The sequence below is a fragment of the Plectropomus leopardus genome, chromosome 5 (assembly GCF_008729295.1).
Source record: "Plectropomus leopardus isolate mb chromosome 5, YSFRI_Pleo_2.0, whole genome shotgun sequence".
In the NCBI taxonomy this organism is placed as follows: Eukaryota; Metazoa; Chordata; class Actinopteri; order Perciformes; family Serranidae; genus Plectropomus; species Plectropomus leopardus.
In genome coordinates this window covers 13,522,623-13,545,241 of record NC_056467.1, presented here as the reverse complement: position 1 = coordinate 13,545,241, position 22,619 = coordinate 13,522,623, and the positions used below count along the sequence as shown (strand labels likewise).

The 22,619-nt window shown below is 39.2% G+C and overlaps 1 protein-coding gene across 5 annotated transcripts in view; it reads left to right on the top strand.

The window, feature by feature from the left end:
* The window catches only part of LOC121943575 (arf-GAP with Rho-GAP domain, ANK repeat and PH domain-containing protein 1-like), a 64,501-nt gene continuing 41,882 nt past the window's right edge, over window positions 1-22,619 (top strand). For 4 of the 5 annotated variants that reach the window (XM_042487130.1, XM_042487129.1, XM_042487128.1 and 1 more), the window contains exons 1-3: window positions 1-141; window positions 14,965-16,122; window positions 22,099-22,262. In XM_042487130.1, coding sequence (XP_042343064.1) covers window positions 15,035-16,122; window positions 22,099-22,262 — 1,252 coding nt within the window. In that variant the 5' untranslated portion in view covers window positions 1-141; window positions 14,965-15,034. Of the gene's footprint in view, window positions 142-14,964; window positions 16,123-18,163; window positions 18,530-22,098; window positions 22,263-22,619 lie in introns of those variants that run through there. The other variant, XM_042487131.1, reaches the window with a different exon arrangement.

Below are 22,619 nucleotides of genomic sequence, written 5' to 3'. Positions count from 1 at the left end.
CCGTGAGTTGCTGCTGCTTTTCGTCCGTGTGAAAAATGTTAACCGCTATTTTGCGTCGCAGTTGTGTACGCTAATTTCTCCTAAAAAAACAAAACGCCAGCGTATTTTAGTGGAGTTGAAACCTTGTTAAGACTTGGAAAGGTAAGTAAATGACGAGAATTTAATACTTTTACTCTCCTGTCTTAAAATGCAAACTTGTCAAAACAGCACTGAGAAAACAGCACTCAAGAATAGACGCTAACTTAACATAAAACCACACAACACTTGAGTGGTTCAAACACACACACACACACACACACACACACACACAAACACACACACAGTTTTGTTTGTGTTACACTGCGGCGAAAATAACGTTAACGAGCTAAACTAAATAAATTCAACATTTTTTGTGAACAGACCGTCAACTGCAGAGTCCAGCTCTGCTTCAGCAGTTTACAAATTAATAAATAATCCACGACCTTTAACTGGTTAATGTGGACTTGTTTGATGTTGGCTTGTTTTTCCTCAGCTGCCAAAGGCTCCTCTTTTCTTTCTGTGGTAAAAGCGGAGGAAATGGGACTGCCTGTGACGGGGCTGTTTATCCCCAGAGGAATTCATTATTTTTAAGCTGGGTGCACGGATGAACTGACTAACATTACACTTTTTTTTAACTGAACCTAGAGATGGGATAATTTGGTCACAGCCTGTGGGAATAAAACTTGTTATTTGGCAGTTTTCTCCACATCATGTTTGTGAAAATTTCAGCAGGTGAACTTGTGACAGGTTGTCATCCAGGCCTGGCATTTCTTAAACCTAGAGTAGGGATTTGTAAGGTTGCACCACAGCCTACAGTTGCAATTAATTACACAAACCCACTTTACATGATTGCTTTGGGGATGGCTATTTCTGCTTTTTTGCACTTAGAAATTAGCTACCACCCAAATGCTGGTTGACTTGATAAGCAAATGGCTGCTAGATTTGCTTCCCTCACCAGCCAAACCCCTCCATAATTATGGTAATTTTTTGACTGACTGGTAGATTTTGAAATCCATCAGCTGCTGTGGCAGGTAGACAAAAAAGGGTACATTTTCAACTCTTATTTCCAGGAGGGGCTCCTATGTGTGGATTTTTTTTTAGAGGTGATAAGATCAGATCAACCATGAAACTGTTTTACTGTGCTACCAGATAAGTTATTAAGTTGAAACTGTGATAGTTTTTTTTTTTCTCAGTGCCAATGTGCTCTGTGATAAGTAAACTCTTAGGGGAATACTTTTGCATTTGAGCTATAGGTCTAAGAATAGAATTCATTTTGCATGACTGGCTTGCTTAGTAAACCCTAAAAATGGGTGAATACAGTGATTTGTGCCCAGTTCAGTTTCCTCACTGTATCCCCTGAACCGTGAAGATAAAGTCTGCTATGGTTAAACAGATGTCATTCTACTGTCTCACGATAACAAAACTATGCAGTAGGCTATGAAACTGAATTTGAGAAGTGGCAGGCCATAGGACTTGTCAGGACAATATAATGCATTTACAGCAAGGATTTTCATTAACCACTGTATCTTCCGACAGCATATGAGTTTCACACTACAATAACTGTTTCTGAAACTATCAAGGTTTCATGGCATCACAGTATGGCAGAAGTTTTATTATCAGTTGCAGTCACCCTTAAATGAACGAAAACAGTTTATAACTCTTATTAAAACTTGAAAACCCTTTTTTCTCAAAAGGAAGCATGTGTAAAAAGCCCCCTTGAAAATAGCTAAAATAAAGATGAGATTTCTCATACAGTTGCATTTTTTTGCAGATGAATACATGTACACCATACGCTAATCGTCATTTTTTCAGACTATGGTATACCTTGAAACTGGTATATGACTACATCCCTAGTTTCTTTAAAAACAACAGCTACCAAATCATTATTCTAACAGACAACACAAAGAATGATCCACATACTGTTATTTTGGGAGAATGGCAAAAAATAGCGATCATACAGCATAGCCCTACTGACCCTTTTTTGTGCTGTAGTGGAAACTGGTAATAATGAGTCTGTGACTGTCTGATTTGGCTTCAAATGCACACTGAGAGCCTCATATCTTAGTGTTACAGGATGTTTATGAAGGCGCAGATAAGTATCTCACTACCCCTCAAAGTGAGATGTTTGTGTCTACAGAGGCACACTATGCCAAGTGGAACTAATTTGAATTCACAGTCTTGAAGTAAGCCGCGAGTTATTTATCAATCATTGAGATCAAGTCGCAGCTGAAAGCTTTGTCTCTCCTTGTCTGTCTTTCCACATCACTCTTGTGTCTAAAACTTTTCTCTTTCCCTCTTGATTCCCTCTCCGCCTGTCTCATGCGCTCACATGAGATTACTCGCCACTGAATCACTCCATAATGAGGTGAGAGGAGAAGTTCCCCACTGGTTCGGAGGATGTGTTGAGCAGTCTGACCGTTAAGTTGCACATGCTAAATGAGGAGCCCAGTTGTGCAAGAAATGATAACTGGAGGTGGTGACTAAAATGATACTAAATTCAGCATCAAGACTGTACATTTTCATAAGGGCGGAGAACACGTCATTTCGTGACGATTGTCTTGTGAAATGACATTAGCTTAACATGGAGAAACTCGTCTTATTTCTTGTCTTAAGCAAATGTTTTTTCTGAAAGTGGTACATTTCAAGAGTTTGATTTCTTCAACCTTATCCAACTGATTGCAAATGCGTATACTTGACTGTTTAGAGACATACACTCACTTTGGTACACTTAGCTAAAACTAATGCAGTGAAACGCTTCTACAGTACACTCTATGTCATGAAGGACATTATTTCCAGTTTTTGTTGAAGTTTGTAGTGCTGCTGAATAGAGAGACAAAGTATTTCAAGCACCTCTTAGTGCAACATTTTGTAGGACGTAATGGTACGTTTTTTTCGTCAAAGTCATTTTATGATGAGTTGCTGTTTGTAAAGCTGTCATCAAAGAAGTATTTTACTGCTGGAAAGATGCAGGAAACAAAATGGTGTCCGCCTGGTACCAAAAAATCTTGAATTACAGTTTAAGAGCAAGAAAAATATGTTTCTGAAGTCATTTTAAGTGAGAAATAAGAAATACAATTTTGGTTCTTATTTTATCACTGCTTTGTTTTACCATTTTATCTTAGTTTTTTTCAGCCTATGTGTTTTATTTTAAATTATTTTTGTCTTTATTTGACAGGATAGCTTAAGCATGAAAGGGAGAGAGAGAGGGGATGACATGCAGCAAAGGGCCGAGGCCAGAACTGAATCCACAGCCGCTGTGGCAAAGATGTAGCCTGGGGCGAACAGGGCGTCCCTTTCTGTCTTCTGTTACAGCCAAACAGTGCACTAAAATATGTTTCTGAAGACATTTTTGTCAGGAAATAGGCAATACAGAAACAGAAACTTGGTTCTTGTTTGATCAGTACTGTTTAGTTTTAGAGTTTGGTCTGAGTTAGGCTTTTTGTGTCCATGGTGGCGGGCATACGAAAATGTGAAAGTGCAATTTGTATTTTGAGCAACAGCCCTAAAGCCCTTATTTGACAGATGAGCAGGGAGATGCACTGGTAACATGGGTTGATGTTTACAACAGTTCATTCACTAGTTTACTGCAGTTTAATGACACATACTAGCCACATTATTATGAAACAAAGGTGGTTGAAAATAGGCAAGGTATCCCTTTATTGATATATATGAGTAGTTTCCTGTATCTGGAATTTGAGAGTTGGCTCAAATTGGTGCTGGTTTGCTTTCAGTGGGTCAAAATTTGCATCAAGTTAGAGGAAAAATTGACTTAATGAAAAGGATTCTCTGCATTTTAAGCTATGGGGCTAAAACATGCAAAGAAATGCGGAGAAAACACAAATAGTCCAGTTCTGTTTGTAAGTCTGCGGTATGCGCAGCTTGTACAACATCAGCTGACGCCCATCATGGGAGGACCATGGTAGAAAAACATCATGACCCTTAGTCATAAATTCAAAACATTGCTTTTCATCACAACCTGATGACTTTGGTCCCATTAAGAGACTCGCAGGTTCAGTGTGGTTGGTAGTTTGAGGTGGGTTACCATGGGAAACCTCCTGAGAAATGTTACACCCCGAAGAGTTAGAAGCAAGTGTGTACGCACACTCACTGGCTTGTTCACTCGAGGACATTGTTCAGATGCATTTCTTTACTGGCAGGACTGAGTCACTATTCAGTTCTAATTGAAAGTGGGCTGAAAGCAGCAGTGTGTCTGGTGGTGGGTTTATGAGTCATGTCCCCTGTGTGTGTGGGTGTGTGTGTGTGTGTGTGTGTGCGCGCGTGTTTTTTTTCCTCAGTAATCTATCTAAGATCAACACCTTGATAAAAAATCTTGATAAAAATCTGAGGAAAATCCCTCCATAGTGGCTACCCAACTACTGCTGCTAAACATACAATGAAGTAAATGAAATATTCAGGGAATGCTGATTTCAGAAATCCGTCATCTGTATCAGCAACGGAATAAGCAGTTTTTTCAGCTGTGAAAGCCCTTTTTACACAGAGATCGCGCTAAAGGTTCACTTCAAAGTCCCTTCTTTATGCCTTCTTTGCATTTTAGCGCAAACAATGGTGGCATCGTTCTGCCACAGTGTGATTTCGCTTTGCAGATCCAAAAGAGGCGTGACATATAACACAACAGCGTCTGCCTCCCGTATAATGTATCACATATGCATCAGCAGCACTCAGTAACAATGGCATTGACATGTCAGTAACAATCTTTGACCATCGCTGTTATGCAGCGGCTGATTTCGTCCTCTGCTTGGAGGTTAATTAGCTCCCGAATCTCACTGTTATCCACAATTTGCGGACATTTATGGCCATTGTTCATCTTTGAGTCAGCCGCTAATTGTTAGTAGGTGTTTTTAAATCTCCCAAACACATAACATCACACACATAACATGTTGTCAAAATGTCACACTTGTGCCGCCCCCAAGCTTTATGTTTTACACAGATGCCTTTTCGACGCTGTTAGTACCTCCATTCCTGACTCGGAGGGGAGACCACTCGGCCTCTTCTCTCCACGATTGGACATTATAGACAGAACGGCGAGGCGGCATACCAACGAACAGGCAATGTAAAAGCAGCTGTAAACTCATTGACCTGCCCAGTGAAGTTAGCATTTGACTGCTGAACTTTGTGATGACTGAATTTTGGACTTAATTACTACATGTGGCAGCAGTCTTGCCAGTGGCACCCTAATGCTCTCTGTATTTGCTGGATGTGTAACTAGTAGAGCCCAATAAACATTGGCAAATTATTTGACAATGGGCGCTTAAGCATGGAGGATTTGCTTTTTGGATTTGTCCCCGCAGAGTTGAAGGGCCCTTTTATATGGAGCCCCTTTAAAGTCCTAGAGATAACCTCAGGGGATAAACACTCACTTTAAATGTACTATGATGGTTTCTTTCTTGTGACATCTTCAAAGTAAATGCTCCTATTTCCTCAGTTTTTCTGTTGGACTTTTGGGCTCTTTTATTGACATAAATGACTAAGCCCTCTGACTATGCAACAAGAAATGCAGAGTTAATAACACGGACTTCACGGAAATGCTCTTGCTTAGGGGTATTCTGAGCCCTTTGGCCCCTGGGCCTGGACCCATTAGGTCCTTTCAGTAATCTACCATATAAACTGATACTGAGACAGATATCATAGTCAAATTTCCATGTACCAGCCCAGCCCAGTCACCAGAAGAAAATGTTGGCATTGTACATTTCGGTAAACCACGGATATGTTACATGCGTATGTTTTATGTGTATCTCATTGTTTTTAAAGTGACATTGTTCTGATTACATTTATAAGCTGACTTTTTTTGTTGGGAGTCGGAGGGAATGGTTGATGGCGTTGCACCAAAGCGTATCAGCTGCCATGTTGGGGTAATAGTATATGTTATATGTCTTTACTACCTCTCCACCAAGATTCCCTAAATCTAATTTTTAAAATGTTGTGACCAAGATATGTACTGTCAAACATGTTGGATATCTTAGTACTGACATTTTTGCCATGCATTGGCTAAAATAAAGGCAGGCACAGACATTAGTGAATATTGAACAGTTTAGCAGCTTGACTAATTTATACTTATAGCTAATAAACAGGCAAGTAGTTCCTAACATGATAGCCAAAAGTTATGATCATTTTTTTACCTGCTTTGATTTTTGGATAGTACTAAGAAACTTAAATGTATTTTATTCCATACATTTTCAGCACATTGTTATAAAAATTCAGTTCAGGGCTCTGAATAGTATTGCCTGTACTGCCTTAATGTTGTTATTAATTCGGCCAAGTATAAATAGACACAGGTCAATGTGGCAGTTGAAGCAGTTTTGAACCACAGTGAGAGTTTCATACATTGTGAAAGTCAAAAGCTTTTCTCACCACAGAATTGACATTGTGTTGTTGTGTATCCGTTGTGTTATCGAAATGATGCTGTTCCCCCTCCTTTTCAACAGTGCATGTCTACATGTGCACTCAAAAAAAGGATACTCCTGTGCCTTACGATATTTGTGCCAGTGTGTTTATCGCAAAATATTGCTATATTTACTGTTTGAATCCCTGCTTGTAGTTTTACCACAAGCCTTAAATTTACTGTCACAAAATAACCTTATTACCCAAGAGGAATTAATTTTTTTTTTGTTGTTGTTGGAATGAATAAGTCAGTGATGTTACACTCGTGTGTAAGAATATGACAAAGAAGCAGGGCTCACTCCTTTTTACAATACTATTTTTGTTGAAGTTACTCAGAATGAAGGTTTTGAATTTTCCACACTTCCCGTCTGTTTCATCATGACTGCAGATAAACAGAACACATTTTAATTCACTCGACCTTTGTGAGAGATAGTTTAAAGGTTATTTTAACTCGTTTTGGATAATTTCCAAAAACTACACAGAGGAGGGGTCGTAGCTGAATATCATCATAATTCATCGAGCTTTACAAGTTAAAACGGTTCAGTGTTAATTAGTTTCAGTAATCTAGAATATTAGCATAAAGTATTTGACTGTGTAATTGACATGTATAAATTTCAGTCCTAATCACAGGTTTATGTTTAATTTGACACAGAATTTACAACACGACACTATCACAGTGTATATAATGTGTTCATGTGTTGAGATCTCGTATTGTGTTAATATTAGAAAAAGTTTGTTCGAGATCCTTTTTTGGTGAATTGTTGTAGAAATCATTAGGGGTTTGTATTTGCAAGAATCTGGCAAGACAATATGTATCACAATACAGGGGTTACAGTGGAATATATTGTGGTGTATTGCAGTACTGTAAGCAAGATGAGAAGTTGCATGTTTTAAAACTCTAATTTTAGAAAAACTGTAATAGTAAAAGAAAACACACCACCATATTCATTAGAAGAGTATATGTTTTCATGCAATCAGAAAGTGTGACCTTTATTTTCTTCTTAGTCCCTTCAACATCCAACATCATGGCACATCTTTTTGTGCCATCTGAGCAAAGGAATCAACATTTGCACATATCACAAAAAAGTAAAAAAAAAAAAAAACCAAAAACAAAAAACTCAAAAGAACATAAAGTGCTTGCATGATTCCTTAGGGAAACAAATGAAGAAATAAATCTAAAATGTAACAAATGAATAAAAATAGAAGAAATGTAAAAAGAAATGTAAATAATTCAGCGTTTTTCATAGAATTGATACAATATCACAAAACATTTAATATTATAATACTCAAGAACACTGATATTTCCTTACACGGCGAGAATCACTTGACTAAAACTCAGTCCAAAAGGGACATTTCGAACTTCAAAACTGAGGTTACTGATAATAAGCTGAGTTGAACCTGACATCAGCCAGCGCTGATTTGCGTGAACAGAGAAAATGGAACATCCTAGCATCTCTGTTTGTGTGTCAAATTGAAAGGGAATATGAGGCCTGAAACACAATTTCTGGGGCCCCTTGCCCCTACCAGCGTTACACACACAATGTTATTAGGTGAGCACTTGTTTTAGAGAGTGTGACTAGACTTGACCAGGGGGCCCCCACCATGCATTTCCCTCCTCCTTGTGTGTGTGTGTGTGTGTGTGTGTGTGTGTGTGTACTTGCCCAGGCAACAGAATGCCCCATTGTGAAGGCAGCACAGAGACCCTGTTATTGGCAGCTTTCTGAGTGGGAGGGAGAGAGCGCAGAGAAGGATGCAGAGATGAACAGAGAGGGAGAGTTTCGAGGGAAGTAATGAATTGAAATGTGCAGAGAGCAAATTGCTGGTTAGAAACTGCAGAAAATAAAATAAAAGCCAAGAAAAAAAAGGAAGTCAGCAGTTGATGAACTGACAAACTGACTGTGCAAAATTTGTGAAGCACCTACAGTTTTCTCTAATTTTAATGGCAGTTCAGGTGAGAACTGAACTCTTTGTCGATATCAGCAGTTAAAGGAGCACGTTGACATTTTTGAAAATATGCTATTTTGCCGTCTTACCAACAGATGAAAAGATCTATCAACTTTTTCTCTTTGCATAAAGTACAGTGAAAGGTCCAGATTATGTTAAGCTTAGCAAAGCACAAATATAGGGAGCAGGTCTATCAAGAATGCACAAATGGTCCTTGCAGCATCTCCAAAAATGTATCCATGTAATCTTAGTTAGCAAACTAATTATTAATACATTAAAGAGACAGCTGGATTTTGTTCAGGTTTAGCCTAGTTTGGCAATGCAGAGCTGGTTTTCTGAGATGCAGAATTCATAATTTATGTGCTGGATCAATCAGAGGATGAGGAACAAACCTGCATTTTGTTTCAGAGTCAGATGGTCTGGCCTCACAGAGACCAAAAAGAAGGCACGTTTCTTGGCTTTTTGGCCATAAACTTTGAACAGTTTGGGGAACTGGGGTGTTCTAGTGTTTCATCATGGGCGAGTGTAAAGTACAAGTGACGATGCCACATTTATATATATAATAGATTACTGGCAAACAGTTCATGGAGATAACAGTGTAACATGCTTTATGAAGCATCCCATCCAGTCTTCACTTAAGTGTATTTACCAAAAATGTACCTCCAGAATAACTTTAAAGGCATTATAATGAAAATTATAAAGCAAAATCTTGTTTTAAATGCACAAGCAGCAATGTGTACAGCCAGGTTTTTCTTGGATGGTGTTTTGATTTAATTTTGATGATCGGTAGTGGTTCATTGTGTACTGTGCTGCTGCAAAAAAAGTTCAATGAGGGTCAATAAACTCTCTAAGGTTCTTCCTGCTTCCTGTTTTTCAAGCTAATCTAGCTGAAATGTGCTCTGGATATGTCGTAGTCATTCATGCCTCTGTGCTGGATGCTGACAAACAAAATGAGCATTTCTTTTAATTTATCCAAAACTTTAACCTAAACTCTGAAGAAAGAAAAGAAAAATATTTAAACTCCACCACTAAAGATTGTATTTCTGCCCACCAGTATAACCCTGGATTTTAGGCTGTTAAGTTGTAACTCCAGCCTCTCCTTGTGCCTCTGTGAAAAGTGATGCTGACTATGAAACCCAGAGGTGGAGTCAATAAGACTTACAACTACCCACAATACATTCTGTGGTGTTCAGCACCCACACATAAGGCCGTGTATGGGTAAACCCAGCACCAAGTACTCTCAAAATGTCTCCAGGCAAAGTCTGTTGTTGCTTTTGCATAGATTATAAGCAGCACTGGGAGCCCTATCCTCCAGGTGAATGGTCAGTTCAGTAGTTGCCAGGTTAGCACATGCTAACACAAATAACACGCTGACATCCAGAACTGACCTCTTAAATAGCCCCAGCAAACTCACACCAGCAAACAGCTCAATTTTATAAATGCTGGGTAAGGTTAGCCATGTGATGCCAACAGTTAGCCCTGTCACTGTGTACGTGCATACCCTGGGATTCACATTTGTCAGTGGCAGAGAGCTCACACTCCCGCAGCAGCAACTACTATCCATGCAGTTTTTGGTGTGTTGACGTCGGGGCGCAGTGTATTGATAGAGTTGGCAGTTCGGCGTGCTAAGATGCAACCAGAATGTATTACATGGCACTCCTTTCACATTATGTGTGTCATAATTCCTTAATATTCATCTGTACAGACAGAGGGCTTCTTTGGGTGAAATATGTGCCTTTAACCTGCTTGAACTCATGTCTTAAATTGTTTTTTATGCCCTCCAGTTAAACCAAATTGGTTTAGTTTGCTTGGTTCTCGATGGGAGTTTTTGTTTGATTAAAAAAGTAAAACTTAACGTGGATGACCAAATCAAGCCTGTTGCAACAAAAACTCAATGTCGTCAATGTTTTGAGAGATATTCTATAAGTAAGATCTGCGTCAAATTTTAGAGACTCAGAGGTGATCTGGCATGCTTGCCTTCGTTATTGTGGCAGCCTCTTGACTTAATCTCTCTTAATCAACAGACTATTAAGAGGCCACAGACTGTGCAGAACTCAGCTGCCCGGCTTTGAAGAAGAGCCAAGATGTGGAACTGTGTGTTATTCAGACAGGGCTGTTTTCATGAGTTTTTCTCACTCTCTGTATCAGCATTTAACACTTGTGCCTCTCGATGTCCTTCCTCAAAGACACCCACCCACACACCCATACACCACACAAGACTGATAAAGGGCTTTTCTGGACCAAAGTGTTGAGATGAAAAATTGTGTCTGGTCGGAGATTGGAGATTGTGTGTGTGTGTGTGTGTGTGTGTGTGTGTGTGTGTGTGTGTTCAAGTGTAATTTTTGTTCTCTGTGTGTGTCTACCTTATATGTAACTCTCCGATGACAGCTGGAGACCATTGAGTCTGTAATTTGGCGTGTTTTGAAGAGTTCCTCTTTTCAAAAACAGGAACTGCGTAATATCAGAGAGTAACATTCACCCTGTCCCTATGCTCTGTGGTCCCTGCCCTGTTAGAGGAAACATTTCACAGGAAATGAAATACGCTCATGTCATCATACTCACACACTGTCCAATAGCATGTCTTGGACTGGATAGTGTGGATTACTCGGTCCTTGCTCAGCCTCCTTTGTCATGACTTCTATTTATGTAGGACTAATATTTTTTCCATTTACTATTTTGCAGAATCTGTTTCTAGTTAGGCAGATAATGCATCTGCATACTGATGAAATTCACAGATTATTAATGTAAAGTAAAACAATATACTGTTAGCTTTTAAAAAAAATAGATTTACATTTAATCTTTTGGATTTAAAGTTTAACTGCAAAAGTCTTAAAGATATATTATCTAATGAAAAGCTGCAATTTTTTGTAGCGTTGATTGTTTTACATGACATCATACATACATATTCATCAGCTTGTTTAGTTCAGACCAGAACCTTTACCTTTAATGCAATACTAATATAACAAATTGCTGTAGGAAATGCCATATCAGCCACAGGTTAAGGACCAGCTGATTTTCTTCCCTGTTGTTTTATCTGTGCAGCCTTGGGTTAAAAATCTGATTGTCGATCATTTCTTTGTTTGTTTTTTTTATAGCTTTGCTACTTTGGGAATTATTAAATGTAAGTAATGGAGATGGTATCAAACAGGATCAAACAAGCAATCATCCAGTTGTTAGATGACGTGCTCTACCTCCTGCACACACACAGTGACAGGGACAACTGCCAGCATCACACGGTTTATGTTACCTAATTGTTATTAGTGGGTTAAATGACATTAAGGAGTCATTTTGGAGTCGGTGTAATTTTGTTGGGGCTGTTTTACAGCTCTGTATTTAATGTTAGCTGCTGCTGCTGCAGACGTAGAACTGACTGCTCGCCAGGAGGTAAACTGCTCAGGAGAGGGTCCTTCGGTGAACGAAAGCAACAGGAAGTTTGCTTATCCAGTGGGAAATCAGGGCGGTCTTGGTCAGGTCTTGGGCACTAGAATCTAATTCTGTTGTTAACACTGTATGCTCAAAATAATAGGCTTTGAATCCAAGTTGATGCCTGTGAAAAAGACATGCAGAAACAGGTTATTTACTCCAATAAATTTAAGATAAAAAAAAGAAAAAAAAGATTGTCCAAATCCCAAAATTGGAAATTGAATACCTACTGCTCAAATGAATATCTGATTGGGATAATATTTAGGTCCAGCCTACATAACCTATGCAGGTCATGTATGTAATTCTTTAGTAAGTTGATTAGGTATATCAGTGGAACTTGTAGAAAAATGCAGTCAAATGTACATATCTTATAATCATTCACTTAGGTTCGCATCAGGTGCCTCAGTACAAGTGATATTCAGTGTAAAGGTATCCACATTAGGCTGTGTGTTTGTGTTGAGAAAAGACTGCTTGTGGCTCTGTCTGGGAAACCAGCAGCTTCCCCTGTGGTCAAAAGTACGAGGTAGACAGATAAAACGTTGCGAGTGCAGTATTATTTGATTAATGACTTTGACAGCAACAAAGAAGCTTTTGGAGTTTTGATCCAAAGCTACTGCACTTTCAGAATTCACTTTTTTCCTGATGTTTTTGTTGTAGCACTGGTGTCAGCATCAGAAAAGTCCTTACAGAGATATTTCTTACTGTCAGGCAGGTTTGCATCATATGAATGCAGGGAGCTGACTCTGCCTGCTGTTTGCTAATCAAGGCCTGGCATTGTGAGTCATCTGCATGAGAAAACTTCAAAAAGAAATCCTCATACTTGGACTGTTTGAACACTGTCATGATATACATTATTCATATCCTAAAATGTGAAGCATTAAAAAGGCTAGGGTGGATGGTATGTTCAGAGATTGCAGATGGAAAGGCATGGAGATGCCTTGTGGGAAGTTGATCTTAAATCCACTTATGCTGCATTCAAGTGTGTGTTTGAGAGATGTAGAGAAAATTGAGTGAGTCTGTGTGAACATGCTGTGTGTGCCAATACTTGTTGTGTCAATTACACTTCCTCCCATAGTGGTCTGTTGTATGGTAGTGCTACAGTACTGACTGTATGTTGGCTGTCCCAAATAAATAGTCTTAACTTTTAAAGATTTTTGTTTCTATGCGCATACAGCATTGAGATCTGTTTGCCGTGTACGTGTAACACGTTAGATAGGGAATACTGATCAAACAGCCATAACAGCCAGTCATATTATATACAAAAAGACTCATCTGACCTGAGCAGTTTCTGAACACACAATCCACTGTTTGTTTTTATCTCTTTAAACTGTTTATCGACACTAAAGTTAGCAGAAGTGCTGTTGAAAATGACAGTGCTTATCAAAATGATTAAACTGCTTGGGGATCTTACGTCAAGGTATTAACTCAACTTCCTCTTTTACAGAGGTGATCGTCACCTCACACTGCTGTTTACAGTCTGTAGATATGGCCAGCTCTTGAATGTATACTCAGGGTTCCCAAGGATCCTTTAAAAAATCTTAAAGGCATTAAATTCATGTATCTGAGATTAAGGCCTTAATTGGTATTAAAATGTCCTAAATCAGTCTTTCAGAAGTCTTAAAAATGCTTAGACATTAGGAGAAGGATTTTTTTTCTCTGACAAAGCATTATGAAATATCACAATAATTGGTAATATCTTCTTTTTTTAGGGCAGGCAGAACAGGATAGAGGAACCAACAACACTCATATACATTTACAACATCCAATTAAATGAAAAATGACCTAACTTTTTTCAAGGCAAACCAAACAGATCCCTTATTAACATAATATGTTCATTGTTTTCCACGTGTTACAGAAAGTTTTTAAGTTTTTCAGCATTTGAAGTGGATCATCTAAGTTTTTAACTTGACCAAAAAAATGATGTTTTATGTTGAAGTCAACATTTGGGCAAAATTGAAAAAAAAAACTGAACGGGAAAAAATGTTTTTTTTTCCCATTTTGTTTTTTTTTAAATTGTAAATTATGTTTTGATTGGCTTTAAATACTCTTAAATCCAACTCACCTTAACCTGTAAGGACCCTGGTACAATTGTCATCGTGATTATTAATAAGAAATATTTGTCTTTATGCAAAATAGGTTACCACATTACCACATCAAATTTCCCAAAGCAGGATTTCTCAAAATAGTGTAGTCTGTAGGAAGTAGGCTATTTTCCATCAACTGATCTATAAACAGACTAATGTGACGCACAATGATAACATAATTTCAGGAACCAAAACTAAGTCTTCAGTGTAAATCAGGGAAAAAAACTTTGTTTAGAGCTGATGCATGCTTTTCATTAATAACTGTTCCTTTTGAAAACTCCTTATCATACCAGCTTTGTCCAACTGCCAATCGGGCCTTGCCTATCCAAATATGTGCTGAACTCACAATATAAAGGAGCGTCCTTTTTCTCTTCAGCGATTGGCGATTTGCTTGTCTTTCGCCCCCTGCTAGTTTAAGCCAAGGCTCCACCCAGTTAGGTTTTCATACCACCTGGGTTTGCCAGAGCCCCCCTGCTTTTCACTGCAGCAGGCAAGGTTATAAAGAAGGAGGCGGGCTATATGATGAAGAAGTGCTTTCATACATTGTTCTTCACCCACTGTACCCATTGAGTCCAACAAAGGTTACGGTATTGTATCCCTATTTGCACAGGCGGAGCCCTCTACTTAGTGGCACTGTCACTCCTGTGCTGCTTGCTGAGGGGGGCTCTGCACAAATTCAGGCAGGCATGTTCTGATTAGCGGGCTACATTTATGCAAACATGCATGCTTGTGATTGGAGGAGAGTTTTTCCTAAAGAGTCCAGTAGACGGTAAAGCCTTTGTAAGATGGAATTGGTATAACGATTTGACAAGAGGCACATTTAGAGAAAAGCGTGCGTCAGCACTAAACAAAGAATTTTTCTTGATACAAACCAAGCCCTTAGTTTTGGTTCCTAAAAATGGATCATTGCGTCATATTAGTCTGATAATAGACAAGGTGATGAAAAATAGCCTAAATACCACACTATTTTGAGAAATCCTGCATTGGGAAATATGTTGTGCTAAAAGAACAAGAGTTACAATATTGTGATTTTTTTTATTTCCTTGAATGGATGCTGTGCTTTCTGTTATGCTCACCGTGTTTTTTCTTTCCACAGGTTTTGTAAGCCATGAACTGAGGTGTCTGCAGTCTGCATATTCTCTGTGGACATAGACTTGCCCTCCCACATGCCACACTCACACACATCAATCATGTCTCAGTCTGAATCCCGTTTGACCGTGTGGGACTGGTTATGTGTGCTTCATCTGGAGCAGTATTCTGAGGCATTTCAAAGCGCTGGGCTGGCAACATTGCGACAGTGTCGAAACCTCACACCAGATCAGCTTGACCGGATGGGTATCATTCGTCCGGGTCACCAGAGACGCATCCTGGCTAGTCTGAACAAAACACACGGTAACAGTGATACACAATCTGACACACACTCTCACCTTGCACAGTCTGAGAGAGACCAGAGATCGGAGGAGACAGGACATGCCAAAGTGTTTCAGAGAGAGAGACCAGTGCCTATCCCAGTGGAAGAAAAACCTGCGCTTAAGGAAAGAGAGAAAAGAGATGGAGAGACATCAAGACCCACACCCAGGGAAAGAGAGAAACCAGTCCCAAGGGAGAGACAAGTGTCCAAGATTAAAGAAGAAAGTGGAGAGGGAGGAGAGAAGAAGCCAGTTCCTGGACAAAGACAAACAGCACCTCGAGGAGGAAAAGATGAAGGGAGGGATGGAGGAACAGATGGAGAGAGGGAGAGGCCAGTGCCTAAAGAGAGGACTAAGTTTCGCTCCAGTGTGCCAGTGGAGTGCGACTCAAGCCCCCTTGTTGCTTCAACTTCTGAAACCTCTTTACCCCCTGTGCCTCCACGAAGCACCCCCAACTGCCCTCCACAGCCGTTCACCTCTCCCCTGAGCCCCTCACCTCCTGCCAGAACCCCTGTCTCCCCCAAACTGGAAAGACATGTGGTTAAAGCTGTGTCTGTGTCCCAGAGTACCATCCCCACCAGTACCACAACCCATACCCCCACACATGCTCCCGACCACCCTTCCAAATTCCCCTCTGCTCAAACTCGGCCTCAGACATTAGCCATTCAGCCCCCTACCCAAGTTTTGGGTGGTGATGGAGGGAGAAAAACTTCACCTGTTTCCCCCACTGTGCTCCAAAATGATGACATAAATGCTCCACCTCTCCCTCCAAAAGTAGGGGCGGTACCTAAAGGCCTTCCACCAATCCCACACAGGTTTCCTGCACAATCTCCCAGAGCTCACAGGTAAGAATTATCATTAATGGATAATTATGCAGCGTTTGATACATTTTTGAAGTTTGCTATATGGCTGTCTTTAAGAGCAGCTGTGTCCAAAAATGAGGTACATTTTTAAGAGTTAATCACTGATTCAACATTTAGACCTTACAGACCCAACGTATAGGTGCATAAGATTTGAGTATAGGTGTGTGACTGCCTCTGTCCCTTTTTTTGGATCTAAAATCACTCCCTTTTTTCTGCTGACACTGCCTGTATCTGTCTGTTGTTGTTGTTGTTGTTGTTGTTGTTGTTGTTGTTTTCAACTTTTGCATTTCAGAGAAAAAAATTTAACAGAACAACCTGAGATAGTTGCACCTACAGATGAGGATAAGGGTTTTTGTTTTCCACCCCTCTAAAAGTACTTGTATTTCTCACTGTGTATTTTATGTGTGTTAAAGGGTGATGGTATTTTTCATTCTGGACTCTATTTTCCCATGTTTTTGTGTCTAAGTGACTTAAGAGAACAACATTTTTTTTAATTGCAAAACAGGCTGCAATGTAACTTATTTGGACATGCGTGCACCATCAATGTTTGTCCAACAAAAGTGCTTGTTTATTGCCGTTTACATGTTTAGATTATAATTAAAAGTGTCTGACAATATTATGGAAAGGTTCCCTACAGTGATACTTTCTTGTTAAAGAACGTGATCTTTCTATATAACTAGAACCAGCCCCAAAATGGCTATTTCTAAACCCACCAGACTCAATTTAAATTAATAACCATTTTAGCATGTGCAGAGCCAACATATTTCCACCTCTAAGTTGGTGAATTAAGAGTTTATTTCAATCAAACCAGAGTTTATGATTGTTGGAACAGTGAAAAAGGACCAAGACAGTTTCTGTGACTCGGATTTTATTTCTGTTGATGTTAAAGGAAGTGTGTTTTGTGATGATGAAATTACTGTAAATTTAAGTGAAATCTGGTGGACTTGGCAATAGTGATTTTGGGGCTGTTTCTTTTTAATCAAAAGAGTTTTTCTCTTTGAAAAACAAAGGCAAAATAAGTATGTTTATTCAATGTTATTTACAGTGCTGAATTGCTTATTAATGTTTCTTTGCTGCCAGTTTCTCAGTGCCTGTCTGGACTGATTTTAAAAACATGGGAAAATACAGCCCGGGTTGAGAAATACAGAAGAAAACCTTGGACTTTTAAGTGGATGACTATTTTAAGTTAGTTTTAATAACACATTGTTGCTCTGAATGCCTTAGGGTGCTATATTGATGGCAAAATGACAAAGAATAATGCAAAGACTTGTCAGCGGTGTGAGGTTGTGTGCTAAGAGATGAAGAATGGTCAGAAATCTTAACTGCAAACATTCATGAGTTCATACAGTTTTGTGCTGCCACCTTTTGGACAAGAGGGAAAAATACAACTCCTCTCAACATCAGTAGCAGTTTAGAGACCACAAAATGTTATTGGTGACTTTTAAACACTTCCTGAAATTAAAATTAGTCACTTCCTGAAACTGAGAGGCCGAAGCACATTTACTGATGGAGTGGACCTAATGCTCACTGGCCTCTTGAATACAGAAATATAGGAAGAAACCTGTGGAGTGCACTTGCATGAGTGAATTGATCCTTCCTGTGAGGCTATAGTCTGTTTTGTGGTTGTTTTATGCCACATAGTATGTGTTTTTAAAATGCTATGTGGTTATTTTCTCTTTCTTATTGTATTCACATATTGTATAAAGTATTCTGCTTGGCATATTGACATGTCTGCAAAACTGTGGTGCCTCAAAAAGCACTTTGTGCTATTAAGAGGCTGCACATTTTTCTCTTTAACAGCAGAATATCCTATAACTAGGTTCACACTGTAGCAGTCCTTTATCAAGTGTCTGTGAAGTCTCTGGTGATGGTATGCAAGATGAGGAACTCTTTCATTTTTCTGTGTGTCTCTTCACCTGTAAGGGAAAAGAAACTTTAGCCTTGCTTCAGGCTTTGGAGCACTTCTATTATGAGTAACATATGCATGTTCTCTGTCTGTGTTTTAAAGGGAAACCGGCAGTAGAGAGGGGGGAGGAAGTTTCAAAAGAGAACAACACAGAGTTGTTAAAAACTCCTCATTAGCTTCTGTGAGTGACACAAGGAGAAAGAGACAGTGAGGATTAGGACAGAAAAAACAAAAAGCGATTTGTTACTTCAGAAGGAACTACTTCAGACTTTATGTAGCCTCTTCCAGCTCACATTCACACGCTCTCTTGTTGCTCTCTTGTCACTCTTTTGTTTCCTTGTCAGTGTGCTTGGTTGCCTCCTCCCATCTTCTTTTTAACTGGTCATTTCCTCCTCCTTTTTTTCCTCCCCTGTCCTTCGATGTGTGTGTTTAAGATTGTTGTATCGTCATGGAAGAGGACTTCATTTGAACATGTCTAAACAGGTAACATTGATACTAATCATATCTCCGTGGGTCGCTTCTCAGTCGGTGCTTGTTATTAGCATGCTCTCTCACACTCTAATCCCCCTCCTCACTCCGCTCTGCTTCAAACAAGGAAGCCTTTCTTTAATGCTGTGTGCATGCTTTCTGCTGTGTGTTTTCAGTGAAAGCAAAACAAAGTGCTGTTAGCGGTGCCTTTTGTTTTGGTTTGTTTTACCCTGATCGGAGGAAGGTATGATGTTTTAAGGATTTAGTGTGAGACCAGATATCCTGCCTTTTCCTGGGGCTCTTCAAATGTAGGGAACTGATACTTGTATTGCTGAATCACCTGTTTGTCTGTGAAGAATGCAAAACCTGTAAAATGGGATTTTGCAGAGGCATCCCTGGTGTGTTTTGCCGTCATGGAAATCAGGTATTTTCTAAGAGAGAAACTTTGCTGTTAGCTTTAATGTTAGCACTCTTAATTAGCAATGATAAGCAGACTGATTTTAAGACAGAGGTTACGAAGAGTGTACGTTTGGCTCTGTGTCACAGTTCAGAAGTGCTCAATGCAGGTGCTGAATGCCAAACTGCTACATTATTTTTTAAATAATTAAGTTTATAGAAAAAGGGGAGGCTGTGCAATGAACACACATGCTAGCTTAAAATGCCTCTCATCTGTTGATCACTGTAAATATTTTCCATTAGTTTTCAGCTGATGTAGAGATTAAGTGTATAAATTCATTCACATGCACGCAGCATGGGAGGTCATTGTTTCTTCAGCATACTTTCATCAGTTGGCCATAGCAGAGGGCAGGTTAAATATAGCATGTGGCTAGCAGCCCCTCTCTCATTACTCTTCCTCTGAGAAAAAGGAGGAACTGTGTCAACAGGTCAGTTTCCCGTCATTGTGTATCATTTTTGGGGTTATTATTAAACAGAGCTAATGGATGGGAAATACATTTAGCATATTGAGTTTAATTTAAAGTAGTTTGCTTTTTCTTAAATCACTTGCTGCAATTGAAGTCCATGAGAAAGTGTTGTAATATGTCCACAGGGGTCGTAGGACTGCCTCCTAATTATTAAGACTTTGTATATTGTTTTGATTTTGGTATTTTGATAGCAAATGCAGACTTAGTATTACCACCTTAAAGAGGCACTTAGATAAAACACACCAGAGCAGTTTATTTCTGCGTTAGACGCTTTGACTGAACTGTTTTTGAATATTTCACTTGAGGCTATGCTTGAACAGCCAACACAGCTCACTGTAACAGCTAGAACAGTTAGTCTCTAAAGTAAATCAAACTGTCCCATTTGGAAGACCTTTCCTGTTTTGACCTAAAAAAAAACAGCAGCTGTCTTTCGCTAGTTTTTCACTCAAACATAATTACATGTGCATGTCTAACTTGAAGATTTTTATGGAAACAAAGTGGCATGTTGTCAGTGTTTGGTCTTCGGCTGTTTGCTGTAATGTGTGAATAATAACTGTTACGTCTTTGCAAGTGTGACATCGGATCATTATGACTCTAACGAGAAGGAAATTCACAAATGACGGGGGAATAAAGAGGAACTTTCGCAATACTGGATGGATAGAAACTAGCCCTGTGTGCTCACTCTTGACTTTCCCATCAGCATGGAAATAGTACATAAGCTACAGTTTGGGTGTCTGTATGAATAACTCAGCAACTGACATAAATAATAATAGAGTAGTAACAATATGAAAGTTATGAAAAAAAATCAGTCAGAAAACCTGCATCAAATGTGCTATAATATGTGGTTCTATTATGTTTTTATGCAGCCTATGTATTGGTTAACATAACATAGAATTGTGACTTTGTATGAAAGGCTACAAACGTGCCATTACTGATGACCAAAATACAACAGTGTAAGAGATATTTTAATTACCAAACATGCCTGTACATCTAAGGCACTGTGTACATATGTGCACTGTCTTCATATTCAAAACCACATCAGTAACATTGCAGCTTTTTTTGGTTTGCTCATCTGTCCATGCAGACCGAAGTAAACATGAGCTGTGGTAATGTCTGATGAATTAATGTCGAATTTCTTTGTACAGTCAGGCCTCCTGGCGCTGCATATGTGTATGTGTTGCTTTGGAAAAACAGTCATTTAGTTATTATTTCAGCCAATGTATGCATAATATATGCTTTAGGAAATAATTAGATATGACCAGTCTGATCTGGGAACACCTTAGGAAGACTTAGAGTAAGTAGCTAGGGCAGCCTTAACTTTCAAAAGAGCCATTTTGACCAAAAATGAATAAATAGATTAAAAAAGTAATTAATTAATTATTGTATTAATGAATCTGTTTGGAGCCACAGAACATATTTGAGTCTTAAAATTAAGGTAATAAGTCTATAAAGTCTAAATTAGCCTATCAGCATTACCAATAGGTCTAAATAGCATCCATTAATATGTTTGACCACAAAGTGGCTTCTCTGGAGTGAGCTATTTTTGATTATTTGGAACTTTAACTTTGCAGCGATCAAGGTGAAAGCAAATAAGTATGTCCACAAACTGCAAAAGCCTCTATTTTCCTCTGCGATTTTTGCTTTTTTTGGATTTGGAATCGACAGTTAATCAACAACCGGCTCAAGACTAGTCACCAGAAGATCGTAGACACAAGACGCACATTTTAGCTAACTTTTATTCTGGGTAACGGCAGTACTTTGAAGAAAGAAGGAATCACTTTAGGCCTATAATAATGATAAATGAAAATCAAAATAAATACACTAAAAACACCATTAGCAAAACCATGTTGGCACTTTATGTTGTTTCAATTCTCAGTCCTTCAAAAGATAAAATTTGTGAATTAAGTTTTAGTGTGATAAATGAAACATCTTTGCTTCATTTTTTTTATCTGACCTACCACTGACCTTTGTTGATTAGAAAATGAAACTGCTTATAATGACAGGAGGGTTCTGCCGTGATCACTGTGCCCTCTGATAATACTTTAATCATGATAATGATGGCAAATTGTTGGCAGTATTGTTACTGATAGAATGTTTTATCACAGTTTATTGTTCAACTGGTTTACCGCCACATCTCTCGTGTGCACGTGTGTGTTTACAGCGGGGCCAGAGGTATGCTGTGTTTACATGGCGATAGGACCTCATTGAGTGAGGCAGGTTCAGGCTTGTTGCTTAAACCAGAAGTGGAGAGAGGAAAAACATAGTTCGGGAGGGGAGCTGAGGGACGCTGCTTTCTCACAGCTCTGGGACCAGTTCTAGTCCCACTGGAGCAGTCAGTAATGTGGATTGAACACAGGTTACCTCTGTGATTTGTTTTTCTTGTTGTACATGCAGTTTATAGAGTTATAACATTTAGCTTGCCAGTGACTTTTTCTTTTAATTGGTGTCTGGAGTAAAATCTCAAATGGTGTTATCTTTGTACTGTGGAATGAAAGAAGACGAGACAAGAGCAGCAAAAGGGCTTTTTTCCCTACAGAGGATGCATAGAATAAGCCGCCTGCTTGGGATTTTCACCAGATCTCAGATTATCGTGGCGTCTGAGGACTCTTCTTCAGGTGTTCAGACCTCTGATGGCCTGTCCTCTACCACTTTATCTCACAGCTCCTCTCCCAACAAGACTGACGACATGCAGAAAGACCAAACTCCACAGGTCCCACCTCGAATCAAGACACCCCAAACTCTAGAGGACGCTCATCAGTCAACTCGGCCTGAAACCCAGCCGGCTCTGCCTTCCAGGAGAGTCCCCCAACCTCCCAGGGAGTCCAGTAAGTATTGTAATCAGCATATAATAGTTATTAGAAATATTTTTGCCATTTTATGCCTTGATTAGATATTCATAAAGATGAAATGAGGGAGTGAGGAGGGGGACAACATGCCACAAAGTGATTATGAATAATATTCAATTTCCTTTTCTGTATGTACAGTAGCGATATGAAATATCAGGACTTTCATCCATCAATTTCTATATAATGGTGCTAAAACACTGTTCAACCAAATTCTGTATCTGCACAATATTTCATTTAGCATATGTGCTTATTAATGTATTTTCTTGCTTAGGCCACTCATTTTTTAAATTGCTAGGCTAGATTTGGGACTTTTGAAGAGGGTGTCAGGTGGCCTAC